Genomic DNA, 24,220 nt, shown 5'->3' with positions numbered 1-24,220 from the left:
TTTCACATTGCCAACACACGATGAAAAGCTGCAATCCAGATGAAAACCAGTGTCTCCAACGTTGGATGAACCTCATGATAGCTGTTGTGTCACATTCTAGGGGCTCTGTATTTTAATTGAAGCTATTTGGATGCCTGCCTTGTTTTCTCACCACCTGCACCTCAGCTCCTGATTTAACTCCTAATTAAGCTGGCAATACATATTAAATAGTTCAAATTACTCAATGTATTGTTTTCATATTTATTGTGCAAAGATGGAGCATAACACAGGGCTTGAAATGCACAGGAAAGAAAAGCCTTTTGGATGAGTGCAAGCTGATGTTAAAATGTAACCTGACAGAGGGCAGCAAAGATCCACATGCCTGCACAGTTTGACAGATGAACAATAAGTAAGAATTTAAACATGTTCTAGTAGTTATGGAAGGAGCTGGACCATGATACAAATTCAATACAGATCCATGATGCAACTTTATTTATCATGTGTTGTGACAGTGGTCCTTAAAAATGTTCTACATATACTTCACGACCTCTGACGTTCACAATGCTAATACAGATAAAGGTAAACATTGCAACATAGGCGTGTGTTGTTGTTAGTCGTACTGATTTATTGTCATTTACAAAGATACAAAAGCTAGAACTGCTGAATCACTTGTTTGTTAATCTTTGCCAAAATGTTTCCCATGATGCCGCTGCTGTGTTTGTGTACATTAATTACTCAGTACCTCTGGAAACTCTTGATGTCACTCCAATCTTTTGATGCAATTACACTTACAGAAAAAACTTAACTGAGAATGAAGACGCAGGGGGGGCATGCAAGTGTGTGTGCATGTCATCATCAAGTTTAAATATATATATATATATATTCTCGTGTGAGTCACTGTCAGTTGTGGGCCAGAAAAAAAATAAATATGACACACGCTGAGGTGTTTCCTGGGTCTCAAGTGTTATATGATTCTGCCGGGTGAGTCATTATGCTGTCAATGAGGAAAAGCAGCATCAGTCTCCTTGTCCTCCCACTCTGTCTCTGGGAATGATGCGAAGCTCCGAGCCGTGTTTGAGAAACACGTTTCCTGCAACACAGGACAGAGCAGCACATAAAGATCACAGTTTATAATCTGAGTTCTTTAATAAGGGGTTTGACTGTCGCTGAAGCTGATGCATTGCAAACAACATGTCAAGTCACCAGCTGGGAGAGAAATACAGACTAAGAAATGACGATTTGTCTAAAATAAGGATGAAAAATACTGACAACTGTTTGCCTTTGTTTGAGTAACTGTATCCGAATAGCTTAAACCTTAATATGACAATAAAATATAATACAGTCTCTAATTAAATTCACAAAGTTGCACAAGTGTGGTAGTTACACAGACATTTGGGTTAAATGTAAAGGTTTTAAAACAAAGTCAGAGACCTGTCTAAACTCAAGAATAAAATTGTTTCCTGACACCTAATTTTCAGCCAATTTGACCCTCTATCGCAGCCACTTACTGAAAAATCAGGTGGGTTTTGGCGGGCAGACACAGCAAGCTCATTTGAATAATTTATAATATACTGCATTATGGAACTGAAGATAGTAATCTCAATCATTACCTTGTTCACTCAACCTGCAACCATGTTGAGATCATATACGTATAACTCATTACCAGAACCATCAGTGTAAAGGTGCTGTCACTATGCCACAGGAAATGTATGATATTGGTCGTGCAAAGAAAAAGAGACGGTAAAATTATATTGGATCACTTTACACCGTGTACTCATTCCTGTGAACACGAGGTAGAGTGGCTGCAGTGGGTGAAAAAAGACAATTTGACAGAGGTGTCTGAACTGCGGCTATTCTTGGCAGCACACAGCACCAATGTTACGCAGATAAAAAAGCTGTTGTGAATGCCCACCACTGTTTCCTTTCTTAGCAGAAAAGACTCAATGTTGCCTTCAGTCAAACGCAGGCATTACCCTATCCTGCCGTATGCAGAAAACCCACTCATCCATTACCCCAGCTACACAGTAAGTATAAACCTCAGGGAAACAGCGAGGAGGCTGACACAGAGAAAAAGTGATTCCACAGGGTTTCGGCAATAATGTGGGAATCTGAAGTCAATTGAATTCTGGCTCAACAGCTTGGTGCGTCTTGTTCGCCTCCAGTCAGAGGTCACTTTTTAATTTAATTTAACATTAAACACCGCCTCTCGAGGCACTGCATCTATATTTATGACTCGGTAAACACCATTTCCATGCAAACAAGCAAGGAGGCCGGCTCCAACACAGAGATGTCAGTTAAGTACGGATTATTTCAGTAACTTGACCTCAATATAAATGCGATTTGTGATCTTTGAGTTTCTGATTGCAGAATTTTAAAACAACAGGAAGATAAAAAACGGTCTGGAAAGGAATAAAAGGTTTTGTAATTAATGTAATGATGACCGCCAGGGGATGAATATCATGTTTTGTTTGAATGTAAACACAACCATTGAGAACTGGTAGAAGTACCTGCCAAAATACTTTGTAAACCACCTGTTCATGTTTGAACTTCTATTAACTTATTAATGCAGACAGATTAAAAGTACAATAAGTAAACCAGGGGCTTTTTTGAGTAATGTTCTGCCTCTCTTTGAATGAGTTTGTGCTCTATTCCTGTTGTTTACCTTTATATCATTGTCTTGTTCTATGTTTGTACTCCACACCACAATTCGTGGTCTAGAGTAGAGGTTCTCGACCTTTTTCATGTCAAGGAAATTGATACACATTAGGTCACAGACCCCAATTTGATAAGGTTTTGCCTCAAGGACCTCCATCTGTAAAGATTTTGGTTGTTAGATATGACTGAAACCAGAATTCAATAGTTGTCAGACAGGGTTAGAAATTAACTTTTTGTCTGCCTGCCACTGTAGTCTGTAGATTCCAAATTCTACCAGCAACTCAATAGATTACCATTGTTTTTTGGCTAGCAGCCACTTGCACATTATATCAGCATTTGGCTGGTGGCTGGTGCTAATTTACAACCCCGCTGTCAACTACAGAGGAGGAGATAAATATGGAGGAAGTGAAACCTATGATTAGAATAATCACTCTTATGACTGAGGGCATTTGTTTTTATTCCCAACATTTGTGGGGACACACGCTGAGCGAAGGGTCTGGGGGTCTTCCACCAATAAATCCTGAGCACTGGTGAATTTTTTTGCAACAATTAGAGCCTTTTGTGCACCAATTTACGGTGGGAATGTCACAATACTTCCTGCTTCAACTGTGCATAGTTGCTTCATCTGCTTTTCATTTTATGGCAGATTGCAGCCATTGATTTTGAGGTTGCATACAGCTTCCGCCTACTTTATCGCAGGCACTGTTGCATCTATGAATCGCATTCTAGCAGCTTGTCAAGATGAAAATGCTGTTACTACTTTCAGGTTTTTATTGGAGGGCATAAATGCACGTGCTCTAAATAATGAGTGGGACGTGTCCCCTGTGTATGAATGTTACTAGAGCACTTGCATTGAGCTCATTTCTATAGTGAATTCAATTATGAAAATAACCTATTTCTCAATTTTCTCGGGACCCCTTAGAACTCCCTCAAGGGCCCCTGGTTAAGAACCACTTCATAAATCTTAATCTCAATCTCAATGTAGATGTTTTAGCATATCCACTGGTGGTGTCACCTCACATTATGGTGCAATATTACATCACCTCTGGGTTAACAAACTGTGTGCAGTAGTTACTCTACAAATAAAGATTTTCAAAACTTCCTTCCAGGACAGCTTCATGAGCTTGGACTACCTGCCCCTCTAAAACAAAATTGGTATGTAGACAGAGAGAGAGAGAAGATGAGAGGCTGGGCAACAACGATGGAGCAGGGTCCAACTCAGGATGTCACAGTTACACAGTGTACGAAAGGCTTTAGCAAACGAGTCAAAACCCTTTAGGTGGTTTTCACAACTGCCTGTGTCTGAGTCCTACATTTCTGCTCTTCATAAATTGAATCAATGGTCCCTGCTTCATATCGGTTAATACAAATGTAACTGGACTGTTCAAGCCTGATTTAAATAGCCAAGATTACATTAGCTGGAACTGCTCGATCCCAGATTGATTTGTTACGTTCCCTGCAGTAAGGCTTTTCACATTAAGCCTAACGTTTCTTTGCCTTCTTTGTGGAACCACCCACATAAGTCACTGCCTCTGGGGGCTCTATCAAATTAATCTTTTAGACTATTAACACAATGCCACCAGCATTACCAAAGTGCATTATGAAAGATGCTTTATTCAAGTTGTGCTTTGATGAAGGCACATTGACAAGTGGCAAAGAGCTGAAAAAGCCTGGAGGTTGATTATGCTTCCAAGAACCTTCATGTATTTTAGAAGAAGGAAAAATTAAATCTTACACCACGTAGAGAGGCTCTTGTGGAGATATATATGCATATAAAACAACCAAAATGTTTTGTTTCTGTGGGAAAAAAGATTATCTAAGGCACAGGCTCCAAAGCAACACAACAACTCACCTGCTGTCTGGGCAGGGTTGATTCCTATTCCATCTGCAAAGAAAGACCATAAAAGAAAAAACAAAAGACTGTCAGGCAAATGATGAGCACAGAAATGAAAAAATATAATTTACAGTATCACAAGTTTATCCATAATTATGTTGAAAAAAAAAAGAGAGTGAGAGTGTGCAGCAGCAGACAATTCCATTTGGAATAATAACACACCAGCCATTAATTCTGCACTGATAAAACTAAAACTTATATTTGACATTGCAGTTATATTGCAGCCGTTTTAACACAAACCTCATATCAGTCTAATTTTGGCACAATCATGTGTCCAATTATTCCCACAGCCCTCTAAAAATGCCGTCTTTCTATTAGAAAATACATCAGGCATACATTCACCGCACTGCTCTTTCTCTATTGCCCAACACTGTCAGCGCAGAGCAGAGGTAAACAAAAACATAATCAGTTTTTATGTGGCGCCGCTCGGTTTAATTGGTGGGGAACAACGAAGGAGCCAACAATTTTCCTTCTAACAGCCACAAAGGCCATTCGCTGCAATTTGTCCGCTGAGTATTTACATTAAACAGGCTCTGGTTGTGTTCGACATACATCTGCTGGGTAGTTGATGTAAACACTCTCCTGATGGGCCATTACTTTCCCAGCCAGAGTTCAAACTGCTTGAATATACTGCAGTTTTAGCCTCAACACTTAGAGGGGGCCTATTATGCTTTTCCGTGTTTTTCGTCTTATAGGTTTACATTGAAGGACGTTCATATTAAACGTGGCCAAAGTTTCAAATAATGAGGTAAACTATCCTTGTAAGCAAAAACCTCAGACCATTATGAATACTCTGTTTCAAGCGTTTTTCCCACTCTGGCTACAGTATGATGTCATAGTGTGACGGATTTCTTCATAGGGTCATCTGCTCTAGGCACGCAACTGCAAGTGTTTACCTTAACGTAGCCTTCACTGCTAAAATGAAGCTACATGCTAACGCTAGGGAAACACACAAACTTGGTTGCTGATGATGTTAATTTCTCCCAGATTTTGGATCATAGTCCTGCTGGAACGTGTCCAGCTGTGTTAGACACTTTTCTTTGTTATTTTACAAGGTTAAAAGTGCCACTATTCTCCGTTACAGTCTTCCCTCGGCTGCAATGACGGTGCAAAGATGCCAAGATATGGAAGACCTGGAAACACTGACTTATCAGAGCAGACTGGGCACTTTGCGTCGTTATGGGCCCGAACGACGCAAAGTGCGTCCAAAATCACACCTGTTCTTCTCTATGCATTTTCTCCACAACTGTTTGTGATAGCAAGAAGCCACTTTCGTAGCTTTCTGACAAGACCAAGCACTTGTTGGTAGTCCAGTGTTTTCATAAGGGAAAAAAATAAAAATTAATGTATAACAACGCTTTCATACAGCTTTGCACACACATCACTCTTGGAGTGGATTACTCGCGAATGCAGGGTTGCACAGAAATGCCACGCGTATCACATGAAAGTGCAGGACTGGAGCTTTCCGATGATACCAAACATCCCATCATGCTATAAACACAGATCAATTGTCTACAAAATAAAAACCTGACGAATTTCTTTACAATCATGTCCGCCTGGCACAAACCACATGTTTTGGACTCTTGTGAGGTGACAGAATGTCCCACCATCATGGTTCTTATATTGCCAGATTCCAGAGAGTCTCCCCTCTTCACATATGGTAGAATATCTCAACTTCCAACTTGCTATGGTGAGATACATGTAAAAATGTAAGAATTTAGTCACACGGATTTCTACAAGTTCTAGTAGAAACTTTAAATTCAAGCATGAACCTGAAAATTAGCACAATAGGTCTCCTTTAATCACATGTCAATTAATCACCTTTCCACTAAATAACGAGGTACTAGTAGCAGTATATCAAGTAAGATATGATTATTGAATTACAATATTGTACATCTTTAAAAGGCATTTCTTCTGTATGTAAGCTCTAATTAGCCAGTTTACTGTACTCGTCTAAAAAGAAAACAGCGAGTCAATTACAGGCCAGTGTGTGTAAGTGGGATCTGAGGGCTGAGATCTTGCAATTTCTTCTGGAAGCTGACATGGATCAATAAAGGTTATGGATTACTTAATGCCTCTTTAGCAGAATTAGCTGCAGAAACAGAGAGCTGCTTGTATTCTGTGGATTGATGGTCAAAGTGGCTGCACTTCCTGTGTGTTTATCTGGGAGTTTAAGTGAGAGAAACATAGCAGTTTACCTCTTTGAAACCACAGGACTCAAAGTACATCGATGAATTCGCCATGTATTCCACATGGTGTTGTGTAATGTTATGGATAAAACCTCCTAACCCCGGTTTGAGGTTGTATTGATTGTATAAAGACATTTTACAGAACATTATACGTTTGTTTTTCAGATCTCAATTTAAAAATGGGGCAAAAATTATTTTTCCCTTGACTGAATATATCTTACATACTGCCTTTACTTGGAAGTAAATCATTTTGACGTTCAGTTTAAAAGCATGCAAAGAGGAATACGACAATATTTCTACCGATCATGATGATATACCGTTATTTGGTTTGACAGCATTCACCGGCGCCATGCTGCAGTTCAAAGACTGATTTGTTAAAGCCCCCTCAAATCCTAGCGATTTGTTGTCGAGGTTTTGAAACTCGGCTGAGTTTCCAAACATGTCTGTCAAAAAGTATTGTTCCTAGAAGAATGACACACTCTCTGAAGTCACATAGTCCTTAATAACCATCAAGCCGGTAAACATGTCACTCTTGCACTCGAAGTAGTTTGCCAAAGAGACAAAAAATCATTAGTTGAAAGACTTTTCCCCCAAACTCACCATTTGTTATTATTGCACTGGTTGCTGAAGGTACTTTGAACTGTAAAAGAAAAAAAAAAAGCAGAGAACTAAACGTTACTGAAATTCACAGCATTGACACGTCAGAAATATCAGCAGCACTGAAATATTTTGGGGAAAAAATAACCAGGGACACGTTACAACCCAATTCCGCTTGGCCTAAAGACGTAGTGTGAATAAATCATCAAAAAGAAACGCTTCATCCACTGAGTCAGCGCGTCGAGATTCTCTGACTTTGTTGGGTGACAACTTCTAAATTGGAGCTGTAGTCACGTCTTCAGAAACAAAGTTGGTGAAACAAGCAGAGAGCAAATGCTGTGTAGTGTGTTTTGTTTTCAGGCTTTTATCTTTCCGCTTGACAGACACACGTGTGCTCGCGTTTTTCACACACATTCACCCGCGCGTACTCACACTCACACCAACAGTTAGGAGAGAGCCTGAGGGAGAGATAGCCACGCTTGAATTTCTGGAAGAAAATCACTCAGCGTGGTCACAATACATGTCCTACTTCAGTGTTCAACAGAAGAGGATGTGGGCTGGTGAGATTTGCGGCGAAAGGATAGAGGGGGCAGTCTGTCACTGGAGAGATAAGGTTAACAAAGTGCTGCTCACTAAACTACTGCCAGGTAGCGCAAGCAGGACGCATGAAATACAGTTGAGATCAAGAATGAATGGGAGTTAAGCTTTGTTTGATGGAGCATAAAATTAGTGGATAAAATAAAGTTTATAAGGGATTAGAGTAAAAACCCAAATTTCACCACATCACTGAGTGTGACCCCCCCACTGCTGATTAATTACTCAAATTAAAATAAAAATCTTTAGTTAGGTCTTTCAGGAAAGGTTATTGTTAATTATAAATTTATCTTGTGATTTCTCTGTATCTCTGTCCAACAGATTAGACATAACCGTCTGGTTTATAATAGAAGCAGATGAACACCAAATATACAAATTGTAAAAGCAGCTAATCAGCAGCAGCTCCAGTCCTCCATCAGTATGCCTTCAGCTAAAGAACTGCTGTGTGTTTATGTCAGTCAGAAATGGAAGAAAATAGCCTGGAAAAGGGCCTTGGATCACAGTTATGTGTGCAAAGTGTGTGCAGCATGTGAGGTATTACATGGCCTGTTTAGACAACTGTAATTAAATCAGTTTCATCAGACAGTCAGGCGTCTGAAACACTGTAAGACTTAATTTTAGTTTAGTAAAGGTTGATAATTGCTGATAGATTCCCCTGAGATCACAGCCTGGCAGAAACTAGTTTTTGAGGCCAATACTAATACATACAAAAACTAAATACAAATAAAACAAACAGGTAATGATTTATCTGGTGATATTCATCTTTCTCTATAAACAGACATGAGGCAACTTTTTTGATCCTGTGTTGCGACTGCAGGAAACAAATTACAAGTGGCTGAGAGGCTGAGGCTGGGCCTGGTTAACTTGTCTGACACGCCAAAGAAAGATTCACTGAGATCCCCAAATTATGTGAAATAAATGTATTATTGAAAAGGAATCGACTTATTATAACATGCACAAACTTATCATCAAAATGATCACAAACAAAGAAAATACCCTCACTCTATGACCAAAAAAAGCACACGAGATGCTCATAAAAATGATTAGTGTCTCCACCCATACCCGTGTGACCCGACTCTCCCAGTAACCGCAATCACAAAAATAATTAATATCCCAAAACACTAACAAAAAGCCTGGAACAATACCATCTCAAACCTTATTCATCTTACAAAATCCACTCCTTTCTAAATTAATTCATGGCTCATACATACATTCATTAATTCATACACCTTGAGTGTATGCATATATGTGCATGTTCAAGCAAGTACAATATGTTACCATCCTTTAGTATTTGTATGCTTAACTCCTGCAGGAGGAACTGCTTATATCTTTGGAGGCTTACCCTACCTGAAGTTTTATTTTGTTGCCTTTTGTTTCTTAAATGTTACCTTTAAAGTGACAAATGTTGAGAATGTACATCAATGTTAATACTAACTAACTTAATCTGCTTTAAAAAATACATAGTGCTCTCTGTGGGACAACCTGTGCAATTATGGAAAGGATTGTAAATGATCTTTAACATATTTACATCATACTGCCATATGCATCTACAGGATGTTAGGGCTAAATGCAACTGGTGCAACGCAGTCCCACATTAACACAATATCAAAGTATAGTATAGCACCAACAGTAAGCTTACCTCCTCAGCTGCGAACTTCAACACTGCTGTGAACGGCGTGCTGTCTGGTACACTTAGTCTGCAACAAAACAACGCATTGAATAGGATTTTAAAAACACCATAAAATCCAGCCGTACTTTACCCCCCCGTTTCAGTGTTTAATTTTTAATGCGAGAATGCCACGATTAAATATCATCTCTCAACCTATTGGCCTTGGCTTCCATCGACAAGTGCCTGGGCATCTTAAGTGTTGTAGAGCGAGTCACTTTCACCTTTTCGGTTCCAGAGGTGCAATTCTGTCTCACCATTCATTCTGAGCTCCACAGAGAGGAGGAGAACAAAAGGAAAACTTCCTAACAGGGCTCAATAGAGTCTTACATTGACTTCAGTCAGAGTCATTTCTGTCAGAGTACATAAGACCATTTATAGCATAGTATACACTTTCAGTTGGATGCTTCTGCAATGAATCCTGCAGTGCAGTTATCAGCAGGAAGTGGAACCCCTCAAACACCCCATAAGGGTTATACAAACAGAAATCAGCAGACATATTTTAAGGAATAAAAAAAAAAAATCACAAGGTTAGAGATGCAATACCAAATAGGGCAAAATAAATCAACACAGTACAGCAGCAAGTAGCCAAGAGAGGAGCATAAGCTGCAGCTCCAGCATTATGAGCAAGAGTGAAAGCTTGTCACATCATAAAGACCTTCATGTTGCCTTAACTGAGAGTGAGCTGTAACTTATTTGAATGTGACTGGTGAATATAAAAAAATAAGCTGATGTTGTGCTCAAGCTCAGTCCTCTGCCAGCATTAATACGAAGCCTCATTTACTATCATTATTATCCCTCTATTCACGCTCAAGACTTAAACAGCCGCAGCGAGACCTCGTCCGACCTCATTAGAGTATTGACTCCCTGTCGACATGTTAAGGCTAGAATGGTGTGCATGGCCTCAGCGTTAGGCAGCTACTTATTTGCAAGTGCTCACTCAAAATTCAGCGTGAAAACTCGGTTGGGAATTTGATTACGTATTATGCGGCTGTGGGGTCAAAAACGACACACAAATGTCCATTTCCATCTCTCGTCAATGTCTGTTTGACATTTGGCCAATATGCTGATTTTGGCAACAACATGGCTCATTCCAACACTATCTAAGACATGCACAGGACAAAGATAGATATTAAAGAGATCCAAAAGGTAGAGTTGTGGTGCTTTTGAACCAAAAAAATGTGAACAGGTAATCATATCCCTCTAAAGTAGTACACAGGCTATGGTGACAGAGCTGTACACACCGTTATATACTACTCAGACATGAGCACTTAACAATGGCTTCACTTCCTATGATCACAAATCCTACACACTCCTCTAACTAACCGGAAATTGTAGTGATTCAAAAACTCTGCTAATGCACTTCGAGGAAAGATGACTTAATCTGGAGTGACAGGAACAGAATGAAAGCAATCAAAAATGTAATTGTATTTTAAAGCAACTGCATAAAATCCCTGTCCACTCAGACATGTGTTGACATGTGCAAAGTTTGACTCTAAAAGGCAGTTTTCAAATTAATCTGCTGAATGGGAAAAGCTTCTCCGTGCTCACATTAAATCTGAGTTTGAGACGTGTACGTCATTTTGTGACATCACAAATAGTTTGGAAGCATTACATACATTATGAGTGTGATGTGGAAACTTGAAGCCTCCAGTGCAAATACACTGAGAACTAGGGTTGCTATGCTGTGAGATTTTCAGCGTCTCAGAATATATCACGGTTTCACATAATCACAGTATTATCAATTACAATGACACTTGAAATAATGAAAATGGAGGTTTTTTTTTGGTTGAATAAATACTACATTATAATTTGTACCATTTTGTATAATGGACGTTTGTGTAAAAAGTCTGACAGGTAGTCAGGGAGGAAAGGAAGCGCGCATACGCATCAATTCTTACTCCACGTATACGGTTTCATGGTATATCATTGCAACCCTACTGAGAACTAACTTTACAGTGAAGTAGGAAATATTTTAATCCAGCTGTTAATGTTTGAAATGGACAATATTTGCATATTTGTATCTATATTTCTAGATTTTTCAATGAGGAAGAAGGAATTTTGCTTTCTCTATTCTAGTATCTAGTACTCTAATGTTTTAAAATATGCCTGAGCTTAAGGCAAACACACACAGACATGCATTACACTGAAAGTGGTATACCTAAAAAATTATGGATTCTATACACAGAGGATGACACTCTACTATTTTTTTGCCACCAGTCTGATGCTGCCAAATAAATGTCACAGCCATAAGTTTATTACCAGTATAAATGCCCTGCTCACAGTCTGTCTAACAGGCTAACTTCCTAAAATCCACTGTACATTAAGCCTGCCTGTGATTATTTCTGTTGCTGCTCTTCTTGTCTGTCATATCTGTTCTGATTTGTCACAGGACTCAAAGTTGTGACAGAAAAATTAGCTCAGTGACAAAGTGACAGGTCCCTTTCATTCATAATGGAAGTCACAAAATTGTTTAATACTAGCAAAACTATATATAAAATGTCTATAACGGAAGTTAACGGACCTGCTGACTGGTGTTCCCTTTCATTCAGTGTCAGCATGTGAATCACAGCTTTACACTAACAGATGTTACCTCACTGACTGTTTTCTGTAGCTGTCATTAAACACACCAGCACACATTTGCACAACAGTGTCAAACACCGTAATCTGCGGTAGCGGTAAGATAAAATGTTTCATAAATCATTTAAAAGCCTGACATGTAGCTGAATGTAACGTTAAAGCTGTGACTGCTGAGCTGTCAGTGTACTCACACTTTGTATGGCAGCCGGGGGTCCGACGTCAGGGTGATTTTAAACGTTACTTTAGACCTGACGAAGATGCAGAAAAGAGCATTAATAGCGCCATGATGTTGGCTAATGAATATGAAATATATTTTTGACAAAATTACACAAAATAGAGCTGAAACTCACATCTTTTGGGCGAGGCGACTCCGTCTGCAATCTGTTTATACACACCCGGAAGTCCGAAGGACCCATACATACACGTCATCCATTTAGCTCTATTTTTGACACATATCTGCGCATATTAAATCTTGTTAGAAATTTTACAGTATGTTTTCTAAATAGCGAATTATTGCGCTAAAATTCATGTATTATGATAATATTTTGACAGTATCATTTGTGCTATTACCGTCAGGCATTCATAACAAACAACTAACGTTTACCGTAATTGACAACAAAAAGGCGCACACATTCGGAAGGCGCACTCACATTTTCTTGAGCTCGTGCTCTAATGGAAATGAAAGGCACTCCCTCTCAGGTAAACTTAAAGTAACCTCTTTTGTCTAGTCCTAATAAAAATGCGTTATTATTTTTACACAGTGTAGACTATATGGAGTGCACTGCTACAAACTGCATGTACTGCCAGTACACTGCCGTGTGAAAATCCGCTTGCAGAGATTTGAAACCTGCCAGAGACAGGTAATCAACGTGTGGCGTCGTTTTATTTTGGGACAAAATTTCAGGCATGGCAGTGTAACTTAAGGGGCACATTTATTCTAAACGTTTTCCACGACTGTGTAGGCTTTTTCATGTGGCTTTTTCATAAGTTTTGAACTTTACATGTATTTTTCCACAGTGCACATTTGAGTGTCGTTTTTGTTTTGCTTTTCAAGGTTTGGTTTTTCTGAGGATACACAGTAGTTTGTGTATGCACTGCTGTCTGGCAACCATATGTCAGTCCTGGATGTTGGACCCTGCAAATAGCACAAGAATGAACCAAGTTACAGTATTTATACCTGTAACTTTAACAGAAATGTATAGCATTCATAATGTTAAGGTCACTGTGATGGTAAGGTTTACATGATTTACAGAAAATTAGCTAAAACACAGTCCTCTACAAATACTTCTCATAGAAATCAGTGCAGCAGAAACAAAATTACATATTTGCAGTGAAAAACTTTTCACCTTATTGTTTACGGACAGTGTGTGAAACAAGTGAAATATGGATCCACAACCAAATATTTGAACCTGTTTCATGCTGAACTAAGTGTGCCAAACGATTTCATTATGGCTGGATTGCCACAATGGCAGCCTTCCAGCATTTTCCCATCTAAGCGGTGTCATTTTCAGAAGCACCATTTTCATCAAAGTGTGAAAATCCTGAGTATCGAGGTCAGCTATGTCAAGCTGTTCTCATCAGTCCAAACTGAGAGCATGAAACAGACTTGTCCAGTTACTGTAGGCGATACACTGGCTTTGAATGATGACACATCCGAAAAGTGATAGATGGGCATGTGAACTTATAAGAAGTCCAGAAGAGAGTGTCTGTATCCCAGGAGTAGAGCAGATATCTCTTTAGTCTGATTGTGCTGGTATAAGGAACACATTTATGATATATTCTATATATTTGTTTTAAGGAGAGGATGACGACGACCCTGGACAAGAGACCGAATGAACATCATAGAAAGAAAACCTTAAGTGTCTGTAAAGAGCAAAACTAGCCTCAGGCATCGACTGAAAGGAGGTCAAAGGTCTTTGAACAGGAGTCAATGGATGGCCAGGGACGGATCAAGGAAGACATTGTGACAGAGGTTCCTCAGAAAGGTCACCTGAAGACAACTGAGCCACCTCCATCGCTGAAAAAGACCGCGAGGATGCTCTTGAAACCTCTAAAAGATAGTAAGTGGGCTTTTTAGTTTAAATCATTATTACGAAATATGCAAATTACTTCTACAAAAAATATGACAAAGCACACATGCACATTTTAATGTATATTACAAGTGCATGTTTCAGAGCTATTGCCCATGTGAGTTCAGCTCTTGGTGCTGTGCCATCAAGAGAGACAAGAGAGAGAGAGAGAGAGAGACAGGGAGAGCGGATGATGCAGCGTAGGCAGAGGAATGACAACCAGCAAAGAGAATGGGAGCAGCAGACTTATTATGATGACTCAGAGTTACAGTGCAGACACTCAGGCACACACCTCTGGGATTTCAGTGGTGGGTCTTCCCCAGAAAGAAGTACAAATGCAGAAGAAGATGTGTTGCTGGAAACAAGAACAATGGAGGATTTTAATGGTAGCATATGAAAAGAGCAATGTGGAAGGCTGTGGCATGTACAAGAAAATATATCATGTAAAGTCTTGTTTGCAAGTAAATCATTTTTATAGATACGGTATTAGGTCTAGACACAATATATCAAAAGCAGACAAGATCCCCTGAGCATCTTATTTTAAATGTATGTTTTACAATTGGCTTGAAAATAGAGTTAATTCTGCGTATTCAGGACACAGTAGAACATTTTAATGAAATAGTCAGATTGAAGTTTCTTGCCTGATCTTATTCTCCTTGATCATAGAGAGAATTACATAATCAGGAGGAGATTTAATGTAGAAACAGTTTTTTTTCCAGAGTGTCTGAACAGTAAAGAAGAATATATTTGTTTGAAGCAGAACGGCTATACAAAAGTATGACAGGTGCCCATCATCCTCTTGATGCAGTCACGAGGGTGCGTTCAAAATGCAAAATACAACTGCATTCAGTGCATTGAGCAGCCTCAGCTGAAAGAGCTTATTAACATACCAAAAGCAGGTCCCACGGGTGGTGAGAGAAAAATGCCAATTACCTGCAGAAGTAAAACAGTGATCAATGCTTAGACCGCTGCTTGCATGCAAGCATGTGCACACATGCACAAACAGATGTGGTCATAAAGGTGTGTGGTACATGCATAATGCATATATGCTTGTGTACATGCAGCAGTGGTCAACAAAGGTCAGTTACTGATGCACCATCTGTGTTGTTTCTCACAGTTTCAACAGAAATATTGACATAATCAAGCATTCCCACCCTCAGGGAAAGGGCGCAAACGTCATGGTGACCTAGGAAGAAAAACCAGAGCAGCATTGGTAAGTACTGCAGAATGTGTAAATGAAATTCAGTGTCTGTAGCCGCTGTTGGAGAACGCTGGGACTTACAAACACATACAATTCTCTATTTATATGTAGGACATTCTGCTGCTACAAATACTCTGCAACACCCCCTCAGTGATCCTTTTGAGTTCCAAGTTGTTAGATTTTTGTGTGCCGGCTTTTGATTCAGCGGTTTTATGTTTCTGTGTTTTGCACTTTTACTGGTCACGTAATATCAGCCGGCGTTGCTCATGTAGATGGTTTCAAAAGCTGTGTAGTTGACCTGAGAGATATCAATACTCAACATACAACGCAGACATCTAAAAAGCCTAAACCTTCCTTTCATTTGTTTCTGACCTCACCTCTCCCCGCTGATGACAGCCCTCTTGATAAGCTGCATATTGCTGGCTTACTGGTTTATGAAAGACATTTGTTCCTTGATTTTCCTTCTGTTAAAATATACAGTAGACTCCGGCAAAGTCTGCTGCTCCAGACAGAGAAGTAGTCCATAATTAATGCTGTAATAAGGGGCCTCTAACCTCTTAGCACCTTGCTATTTTTAATAGAATAGAGTTAAGACTGGCTTTAAAGCTCCGGCTTAGCTTATCAAACAGTACATACCTGCAACACTGCAGCAAGGGGTCATCAGGAGGGCAAATTTAGCAGGTCATAGATCTAATTTGTTGAAGAAGAAGTCCGAGTCCTCCGTGAATATCTGGAGAAAGTGTGTAGGCTGTAGGAAGAAAAGCAAGCATTATAATTTCCCCTGGCTCACCTAATGGCCTTCAGCATTCACATCACATACTGTAGTATGAGCTGCACATATCTAGCTCATGTGTTATTGGATTTTTTTGTCTATTATGAGGAAATATGGCGATCTCTTACTATAGCTAATTATTTCTTGCCTTTTATTACGCAACCTTGAAATGCTCTGTGTGTGTGTGTGTGTGTGTGTGTGTGTGTGTGTGTGTGTGTGTGTGTGTGTGTGTGTGGTTACCCATATTGCACATTTGCAGTGAATCCCAAGTAATAATAAAGTATAACCCAAATAATAATGTGATCTCTGTTAATTAACCTTCAAGGAGAGCTTACAAAAGGTCTGTTATACTCTCAGGGTTATTCTGTTGCAAGGACATTAATATGCATTAAACAATGTGATTAAAAATGTCACTAAAATATCCTTCCTGTTACAAAAGACATGGCTCAAGTCAATACAGATCCATGAGAGCAGATATTATACTCGGAGTTCATGCTTTTGAAATCTGTTCCTCTTGCTGACTTGGTCTGTGTCATTCAGCTGACAACTCTCTAAAGTGTCTCCGCAGCTAATTTTTTCATAATGACAAGAATGTAACAGATTTGCCACAGATGTCAGTTTCTGTCAATGAAAAGCTTTCAGTACATCTGAAACACTTGAGCACACACTGTTACTCTGCTGTCTGATAGGCTCACACTGCCATGTCTGATTATCTTCTCATTGTTGTCATAATGCCAGTGCACATTTCAAAAAATTATCAAATGAGGTATTTTATTGGTATCAGTATCGGAATCATTATTACGATACGATACAATATACTTCATTGTCCCTGTAGGGAAATTTGTCTTGAATCAAAGCCATAGCTTTGCAATAATAGTCCAGAGGAAATGAAAAGCATACACCATAAAAAAATCTCCTGTATATTGGTATATTGGTAAATTAGTACTGGTATTGCAGTCTCTTAAATGATACCCAGCCCTACATAGCAGAGAATCTGAAACTGTTAGTACTGAAAATTGGCAACAAATTCTTGGTCAGGTGTATTAATTCTTTGTTTGGGTATTGTTTGACATAATTTTAGTGTTGTTAGTTATGTGCTGTATTCATTTAAAGTTGGAGTGTGGAATTTTTTATTTTTTATCTGTTGCATCCACCTCACAAACTTTTCTTGGACACTTATTACAATTTTCAGCTACAGTTTCGACCCTATTCATTACTGCTGCTCTGCCACTATGGCCTGTCCGCCCTTCCTGCCCCCTTCATCTCTGGCTGGTTAATGTAGAACAAGTCACTGCTGGTGCACTAGTGCAGGAAAGTCACTACATACACCACAACGCTGGGACACTGCAAAATACAAGAGAGCTTTCCCTGGTGGTGATAGACTGAATTAGCATTGTGTGGACATGTTTGGCAAAGGCTAAAATGATCATTAATTTTAGGGATGTCAGCAATTAACCATTAATTAGTAAAGCGTCAATGGGTCCCGACACTGTGATGGCATTACCAGTGGTTATCGCAGAATGAGCTGCACCGCCTAGCTCCTACCCTGGGCGCAGTGCAGAGCAGCCAAAGCTACAGTAGCTAACCAGTGGAGATCGGAGTCTGGGCAGTGGGCACAATGTTTTTGCATGTCAACACAACGCCGACTGTTTGTTTTTTCGCAATACAACAGAAAATGAAATAAAAGGCAAGACATTCTCCTCACAAAACATTTAAAATTTCACTAAATTGTTCATCAAATTGTTTTTTTTTTCTTAAAAATTAAGTGATTAGTTACCAGTTAATGGGTGTTGGGCAACTGAGAGCAAAATTATCCAAAACTGACATCTGTGAAGCAAGGTAGCTTCTTTTATTTCTGACAGACATGACTTTAAAACAGGCCGTTCTCAGGAGCGTAACTGAGAACAAACTGCTGGCGACGGCATGGTCTTTAATCTGTAGCCACAGCACTCACTAGTCACTCTAGTCAATTCGACTAGATTCTCTGTCTGGTGTCTGGTTGCCGCCGTAGGCCCCTACGTGGGCTTAAACTCAAATTCACTGTGTTAATAACAGAAATACTTCTTTAATTTTTGCAAAACACAAGATATTCTCTGCTCACTGGTCTCGTTCCTGACCTGAAGGCGAGGTTTGAGCCCTGAGATTATCGAGTACCAGCTACGGGAGGGGGAGAGGGGCAGAGGAGGGGCCTCTTACTTGACACTATCACTGACCTGATTGTGTGAAGGACCCGGCGCGCTACCGCGGTTAGAGGTGCGCTGTCTTTTAAGCATCGCCCAGATAGGGGTACTGTCTCAGGGTTAAGGCACACTTAGTCTCTATTATACAGACTCTACATTCAGTGAATGTAGAGTCTGTAGGCAAACCCCGGAGATCTTGCCTCCAGAAGAAGAGCGGAAGAGCCCTAGTTTCCGGTTTTAGGCTGTTTGTAGTCTGCGTGATATTGACCAATCACGTTTGAGTCGGCTGCAGTTGTTGTACGGTCCGTGCGGTGAACGAACGAGGCGGAACATAATTGGCGTCACTGCAAACTCTGAATCCATCGCAATGGTTCAGCATATTTACTTACATATAAACGGAAGTCGGAAACGGAAATTCACCTCCTCTGCCCAAATCAAACCGGAATGCCAAAAAAATCGGGGGTCTGCCCCCAGAGGCTGTATCGCTGTCTGCCGGAAGTCAGACGCCGAATACAGCCGATGGGTTCCGAGAATGAGGCGCACTAACTTTGGAGTAGCACCCAGATGGAGATATTTAAACCCGGCGTCCTTCGCATGCAATAACCTGTAAAAAATGCCTCCGTCTTGGATAAACCTTTGGGAAATTTCAATTAGTTAGATCTCAAATTGATCGCTTTTTTTCAATACGTTAAGTTCACACCTATTAATTTGGTCGCAAGTTTGTTTTCACCTGTTCAAATCAAATCAAATCAAATCAACTTTATTTATATGGCACTTTTCATACTACAGTAACACAGAGTGCCTCACAGAGGTTAAAAACCACAAAGATCCAAAACAGAAAACAAAAAGAGAAAGAGAAAACTCAACCCTCCCACCCTACATAGAGATACATGAATATACACATACACACACACACACACACACACACACACACACACACACACACACNCAGAGACATAAAATGCATCAAAACTAAAACCTATAACTAAAATAACAAAAGATAAAGGTTAAATGAGATAGGAACGTAAAAAGAGGAAGAGTAATAACAAAAAAAAATAGATAATAGATAGATAAATCGGTTATAAAAGGAATTTAAAATAGATAAATAAAGAGATCAGTTAAAAGCCTGATTAAAAAGATAAAGTTCAGATAAAGTTAATTAAGTAATCACATGAAGACTCAAGGTAATAATTAAAATCTTTATTTAATTAACCCCTCGTCTAAGGAACCTAACAGCTAAAAGGTTCCACTGAGTTTTCACCTGAAGGGCCAGGGCAGGGTCCCTGCGTGGGTCATACTACCCTGAGGTGTGGAGTGGGTATAGGGTTTGTGTATATATGCATTCCAAATGTGAATGTTTATATATCGTCATATGCCTGGCCCCATAGATGATACTACTCTCCTATCCTGGCAAATGGTGAGATTGTACCATTTTTACCACACTTCCCTAATTTATTTGTAAAAGTCCCGCCCTCTAGCTTTCAGGAAAAGCACTACAGATGCTTTTGCTTTATTTTGCTAATTTTTTTTGTAGAAATACATGTTTGTTGGGATCTATAAAGTATTGCATCGATACATCAGCACTAATAATTAGGCACTGAACATTCTCCAACAGTGATCATCTGTACCAAAGAAGAAATGTTACCAGAAGGTTGGTACTTAATTTATTTTCAAACATGGATGAATAATCATGTGTGAAAACTATTGCAAAGAGACCTCAGGAGACAAACCCCCCTGTGTCACTCTTCTAATGTTTACTTTACATAATCCCCAGCATACTGAGTTATAATTAAATTTGAGCTGAAGAATAAGTTGCCTGGGCTGTGTTAACACCGAGAGGGCATGACAAGCAAAGCACCAAAGCAGCTTTTCCGATGACACAGTTACATGGCATGTTGTCTGTATCCAGTGAATAACTCCCAGATATACCACACTGCTGCACAGCCTGATAGATCCATGTACTTCATGCTGTTAATGCATTCCCCAAATGCTCTTCGGGAGACAAGTCATTATCCTGGTGGTACACTGAGCCCAAACAAAATGAATCACAGTTGCAAGTGAGAGGCAGAATATACAGTGTATCATTAAAACACACACACACACACACACACACTCAGTAACCAAAATCTAATGATGCATGACAGAATAATTTAGTTAGGTGTATGCACTGTGGGTTTAGGAAATGAAAAGCAGCCAGGGACAAAAACATTTTCTTATTTATTTCACATTTTCGTTCAAACACCATTTTACATCAGTAATGTCCTCTAATGTACGCCCCCGATGGCTGACAATTCCTCTCTGTAAAAAAGCTGTGTCTTATCTATCAGCATGACCCCGACTTCTCACGCACATTGCATATTTATAATCTGCAGTCAACGGCGCATCATTTCCACCAGCAGGACTGGAGCTCAGGTAGCAGGAGAGTAAAAGGGTTGTCGGTGTGATGTCAAGATAGGAGCACATTAAAGGGCAACAGCCAAGAGCAGACAAGCATTCATTTTAATTACATGCTTCATTCAGAATGGATCAGATGTTGCAGGGAAGATCTCCCAACCGATTCAGAAAAGGTGCATGAATAGCATCAGAGATAACAGATGATGAGCAGTTTGGTTCTTGCGCAGTGTAAACTGGTGATAAGTGTAAGGAGAGGAGACAGGAAACAGAAGGTAGCAGTCAGGTATCAAGAAGGGTGGTGTAAATGTGGACAGGTTGTGGTGTTTGTGTTTGTGGTCCTAGTGACGAATCAACACTTCAGTCAGGTAATTAGCAGCAGCCTCTATTTCAGTCTTATCTCAGTATGTTTTTTACGCAGTGTGATAGAAAGCGTTAAAGGTTCAGTGTGTAGGATTTAGGGGGACATATTGGCAGAAATTGAATGTAATAAGTATGTTTTCTTTAGTGTATAATCCCCTGAAAATAAGAATTGTTGTTTTGCGTAACCTCAGAATGAGCTGTTTATATCTACAAAGTGAGCCGGTCCTCATCGACAGAGATTGCCTTGTTACACTGCCATGTTTCTACAGTGGGCCATCGCGTTTTCACATCAGCCAGAGTAGTCAGCAGCGCCTTGCGACAAGAGCGCTAAAAAAACAGGTGTTTTCTAATCATAGCACTGCTTTGGAAGAGCCAATTCCTAGTTCCGCATTCACGTATGTGCAGGGGTCTGCTTGGTCTGCATGACCTACATGTCGTCATCTACTCATGTCTGCGAGCGTCCATAAGGACCCTGTGTGGATGTCCATTTGTTGCCCATTTTCTGTGACCATTTTTCTGTACACATAGCGAGTGTGCAGACTGCGCATGCTCCAGTTTCTTGTTCCACTGTTCAGTCCAGAACACTGCAGTCAAACCAGCTGCAGCCGCTGCACCACAGTACTTTTAAGTCGGATATTTGACAAAAATTCACTCCGGACCCAGCAGCATCTTCCTGGTTTTAAGATTTGCTCAATATCATCAGGAGGAGGACGGTAAACTCACCTCCCGGCCGTCCCTTTTCCTGCTGGGGGCAGACACTGACCTTAGTTGTACTATGAATAGAACCACGTGCCCAGCTGCGTAACCGTGGCTGTCAGCGGATGTCCAAAGTGGGAATTATGTTCTGCTCTGAATATCTGGAAAAAAGGTGAGCACATGCCGGACAGCGTCTGAGAAACACTGATTTGTAAGGTGAAACTGCTTTATTCAGTGTTTTTTTTTTTTTTACCGGTTTAAATCAGCAGGTCTGTATGTTTTGGAGAGGAGGAGACCTTTGCACATAATTTTGCTTATGGTAAAACCTCCTTAACATCTGGATCAGAAATAGGTGAGAACACAAAGTTATCAAAGAAAATGCAAATAAGCCTCCTGATAAATTAAGGAGTTCTAACAGGGAGAAGTTTCAGCTGGTTGCAACCTGCAATCCTCGCAGCTAGATGCCCCTAAATCCCCCTAAATCTTACACACTGTTCCCCTACTGTAAAAACTTACACTGCACCATACGGTGTGACAGTGTGACATTTCTTTCCATAGAGTAATATTGTATAAAACTGTACACACATGTTCGTCATATAACACAAGTTGCACAAACATTCCATGGTTGCAATGTGAAAAATATGATTCTTTAAGGGAAATCTATGTATATTTTCAATTTGGTTTATTCCACACCATCCTCCCCTCTCCAGCTCCTCTCCTGCTTCTCTCCCCCTTTTGTTATGTGTCTTTTTAAAAGTTTTCTCACTGATGCGCTGCCACGGCTTTCCAGATTTAGCACCACTCTCCTCTCCTGTCTCCGTTCATCTTCACGATTCTGCATCCAATTTGTCATTTACCATCTTTCCGTCACCCTTGTCCCTCCTCAAAGATTGGAATCGAATGCGCAGCTGACAGCTGAAGCAGCCTCCCATCGCAGATGAGCTTAACAGCATTAAGGTGGCTTTACCTGTGGCTTTGTCCTCTTTAAAATTCTTCGAAGGTTAACCATAGGCACAGAATCACAGAATCAATACAAATAAAACCGCTATATGTGGCGGATGACTCTCAGAGGTTTTGAGAAGCAGTGGCAGCTCACAAATTGATGATTATCATTACCCACCGTTTAAACTTTAAATTCCTCTAGTTCTAGACTTTAGTGCAGCTGTCTACCCCTCATGGATTTTCCCTAAAAAGTATGTGCATAGATAATGTGTATTTGTTTGTGTTTGTGTGCAAGCATGAGCAGTGCATCTATTTGTGCCTCAGCTGCCTACACTACAGAAGATGAGGCCTAAAGCACTAATTAGAGCGCCTATGATTACCGCTCATTCCCCTTCTTCTGCCATCACTCACACATTGCCAGACATAGCTAACTATATTTAGACGAGGAAAATCAGTGTTCCTGCCAGAAAACACTGTACAACAATCAGTCTGGCATGTGCATGAGTGGCATCTCTAACAAGGTACGTAGGTATTTTGAAGCCAAAGCTGCAAAATGTTTCACTTTATTCTCTGCATTTTGAAAGGCGTCCATAAGCCTAAGGGCTGCAGAATTCTGCCTACGCAGATGATTATTCAATTTATGTTAAATGACGAAAATCAATAGGAGTTGCAGCGTTTGCAGCACCGTTTTTTTTATCCATACCTGACTCATCAGATTAAGTAGAGAGAGGATAGTCTTTGTGAAATCAATACTAACCTGCTTAGTGGGTATCATTTGTTACGCTGCAGGGGGCTTTTTAAGTTTTTTGTTTAAGACAGCTCCGTCTAATCAGTGAAAACTAAGAGCAGGGTTTCCTGGCCGCAGTCACAAATGGAACTGAACCTGCCAAGCATGCTCTGCAAAATGAATTTTAATTACACAACTGACTTTAGAAGTGAAAGAAAAGGGCAGTCTCCTCTGCAGGACGTCAGTGGCATTTAAAAGTGAAGATGGATTGATTAACAACTTACCTTCCTTAATAAATCTCCCTTTTTTTCAGATGCCAGGACATTTCAGTCATCCACACTGATTTAGATGAAGCATTTGCTTGATGGAGCATTAGTGAACAGCTGTGAAAAAAATTCTTTTAAGTTTTGAATGAAAGTTTGAGTCCAGCAATGGAAGCTTGCAGTCAGCCGGAAAACAAGCAAATAACAAACAGTAAATATCAGTGTGGATTATTATCCTGAGACAGGAAATACATAGAATTTGCATAATTTAAACCAAGGCTGCCCCCAATAGTCCACCAGATGTTAGTCAACCAGAAAGGTCATTAGTTGGCAAGATTTCATTGGCCGCTTAGTCGCATAAAAAAAAATTACAATAAAAAACAACAACAAAAAAACAAATGTGAAACTCTATTGGGAGCTGCACCTCTTCAAAATAAATCAGAACCTATATGACAGGACCAT

General features: G+C 39.9%; 2 protein-coding genes across 2 annotated transcripts in view; one reads left to right on the top strand and one right to left on the bottom strand.

Moving 5' to 3' along the window:
- Window positions 1-443: 443 nt before the first annotated feature.
- Window positions 444-12,599, bottom strand: ufm1 (ubiquitin-fold modifier 1). Its single transcript, XM_050040125.1, has 6 exons — window positions 12,505-12,599; window positions 12,346-12,402; window positions 9,548-9,605; window positions 7,318-7,357; window positions 4,487-4,519; window positions 444-1,069 (listed from the first exon to the last, which is right to left on the bottom strand). Coding segments are annotated over exons 1-6 (264 nt in total). The 5' UTR covers window positions 12,507-12,599; the 3' UTR covers window positions 444-995.
- A 227-nt stretch (window positions 12,600-12,826) lies between these two features.
- Window positions 12,827-24,220, top strand: part of trpc4a (transient receptor potential cation channel, subfamily C, member 4a) — a 101,855-nt gene continuing 90,461 nt past the window's right edge. The window contains exons 1-3 of the mRNA XM_050039926.1: window positions 12,827-12,853; window positions 13,953-14,214; window positions 15,341-15,436. The gene's annotated coding sequence lies outside the window, so the exon portion shown is untranslated. The remainder of the gene's footprint in view (window positions 12,854-13,952; window positions 14,215-15,340; window positions 15,437-24,220) is intronic.

The sequence above is a fragment of the Epinephelus moara genome, chromosome 3, assembly GCF_006386435.1.
Source record: "Epinephelus moara isolate mb chromosome 3, YSFRI_EMoa_1.0, whole genome shotgun sequence".
Lineage (NCBI taxonomy): Eukaryota > Metazoa > Chordata > Actinopteri > Perciformes > Serranidae > Epinephelus > Epinephelus moara.
This window is presented reverse-complemented; position numbering and strand designations above follow the sequence as displayed.

Coding starts and splice junctions, on each gene's coding strand:
- ufm1 (XM_050040125.1), bottom strand. Junction 4,520..7,317: donor CAGTGCAATAATAACAAATG/GTGAGTTTGGGG, acceptor CTTTCTTTGCAG/ATGGAATAGGAATCAACCCT. Junction 1,070..4,486: donor CAACCCTGCCCAGACAGCAG/GTGAGTTGTTGT, acceptor CCTGTGTTGCAG/GAAACGTGTTTCTCAAACAC.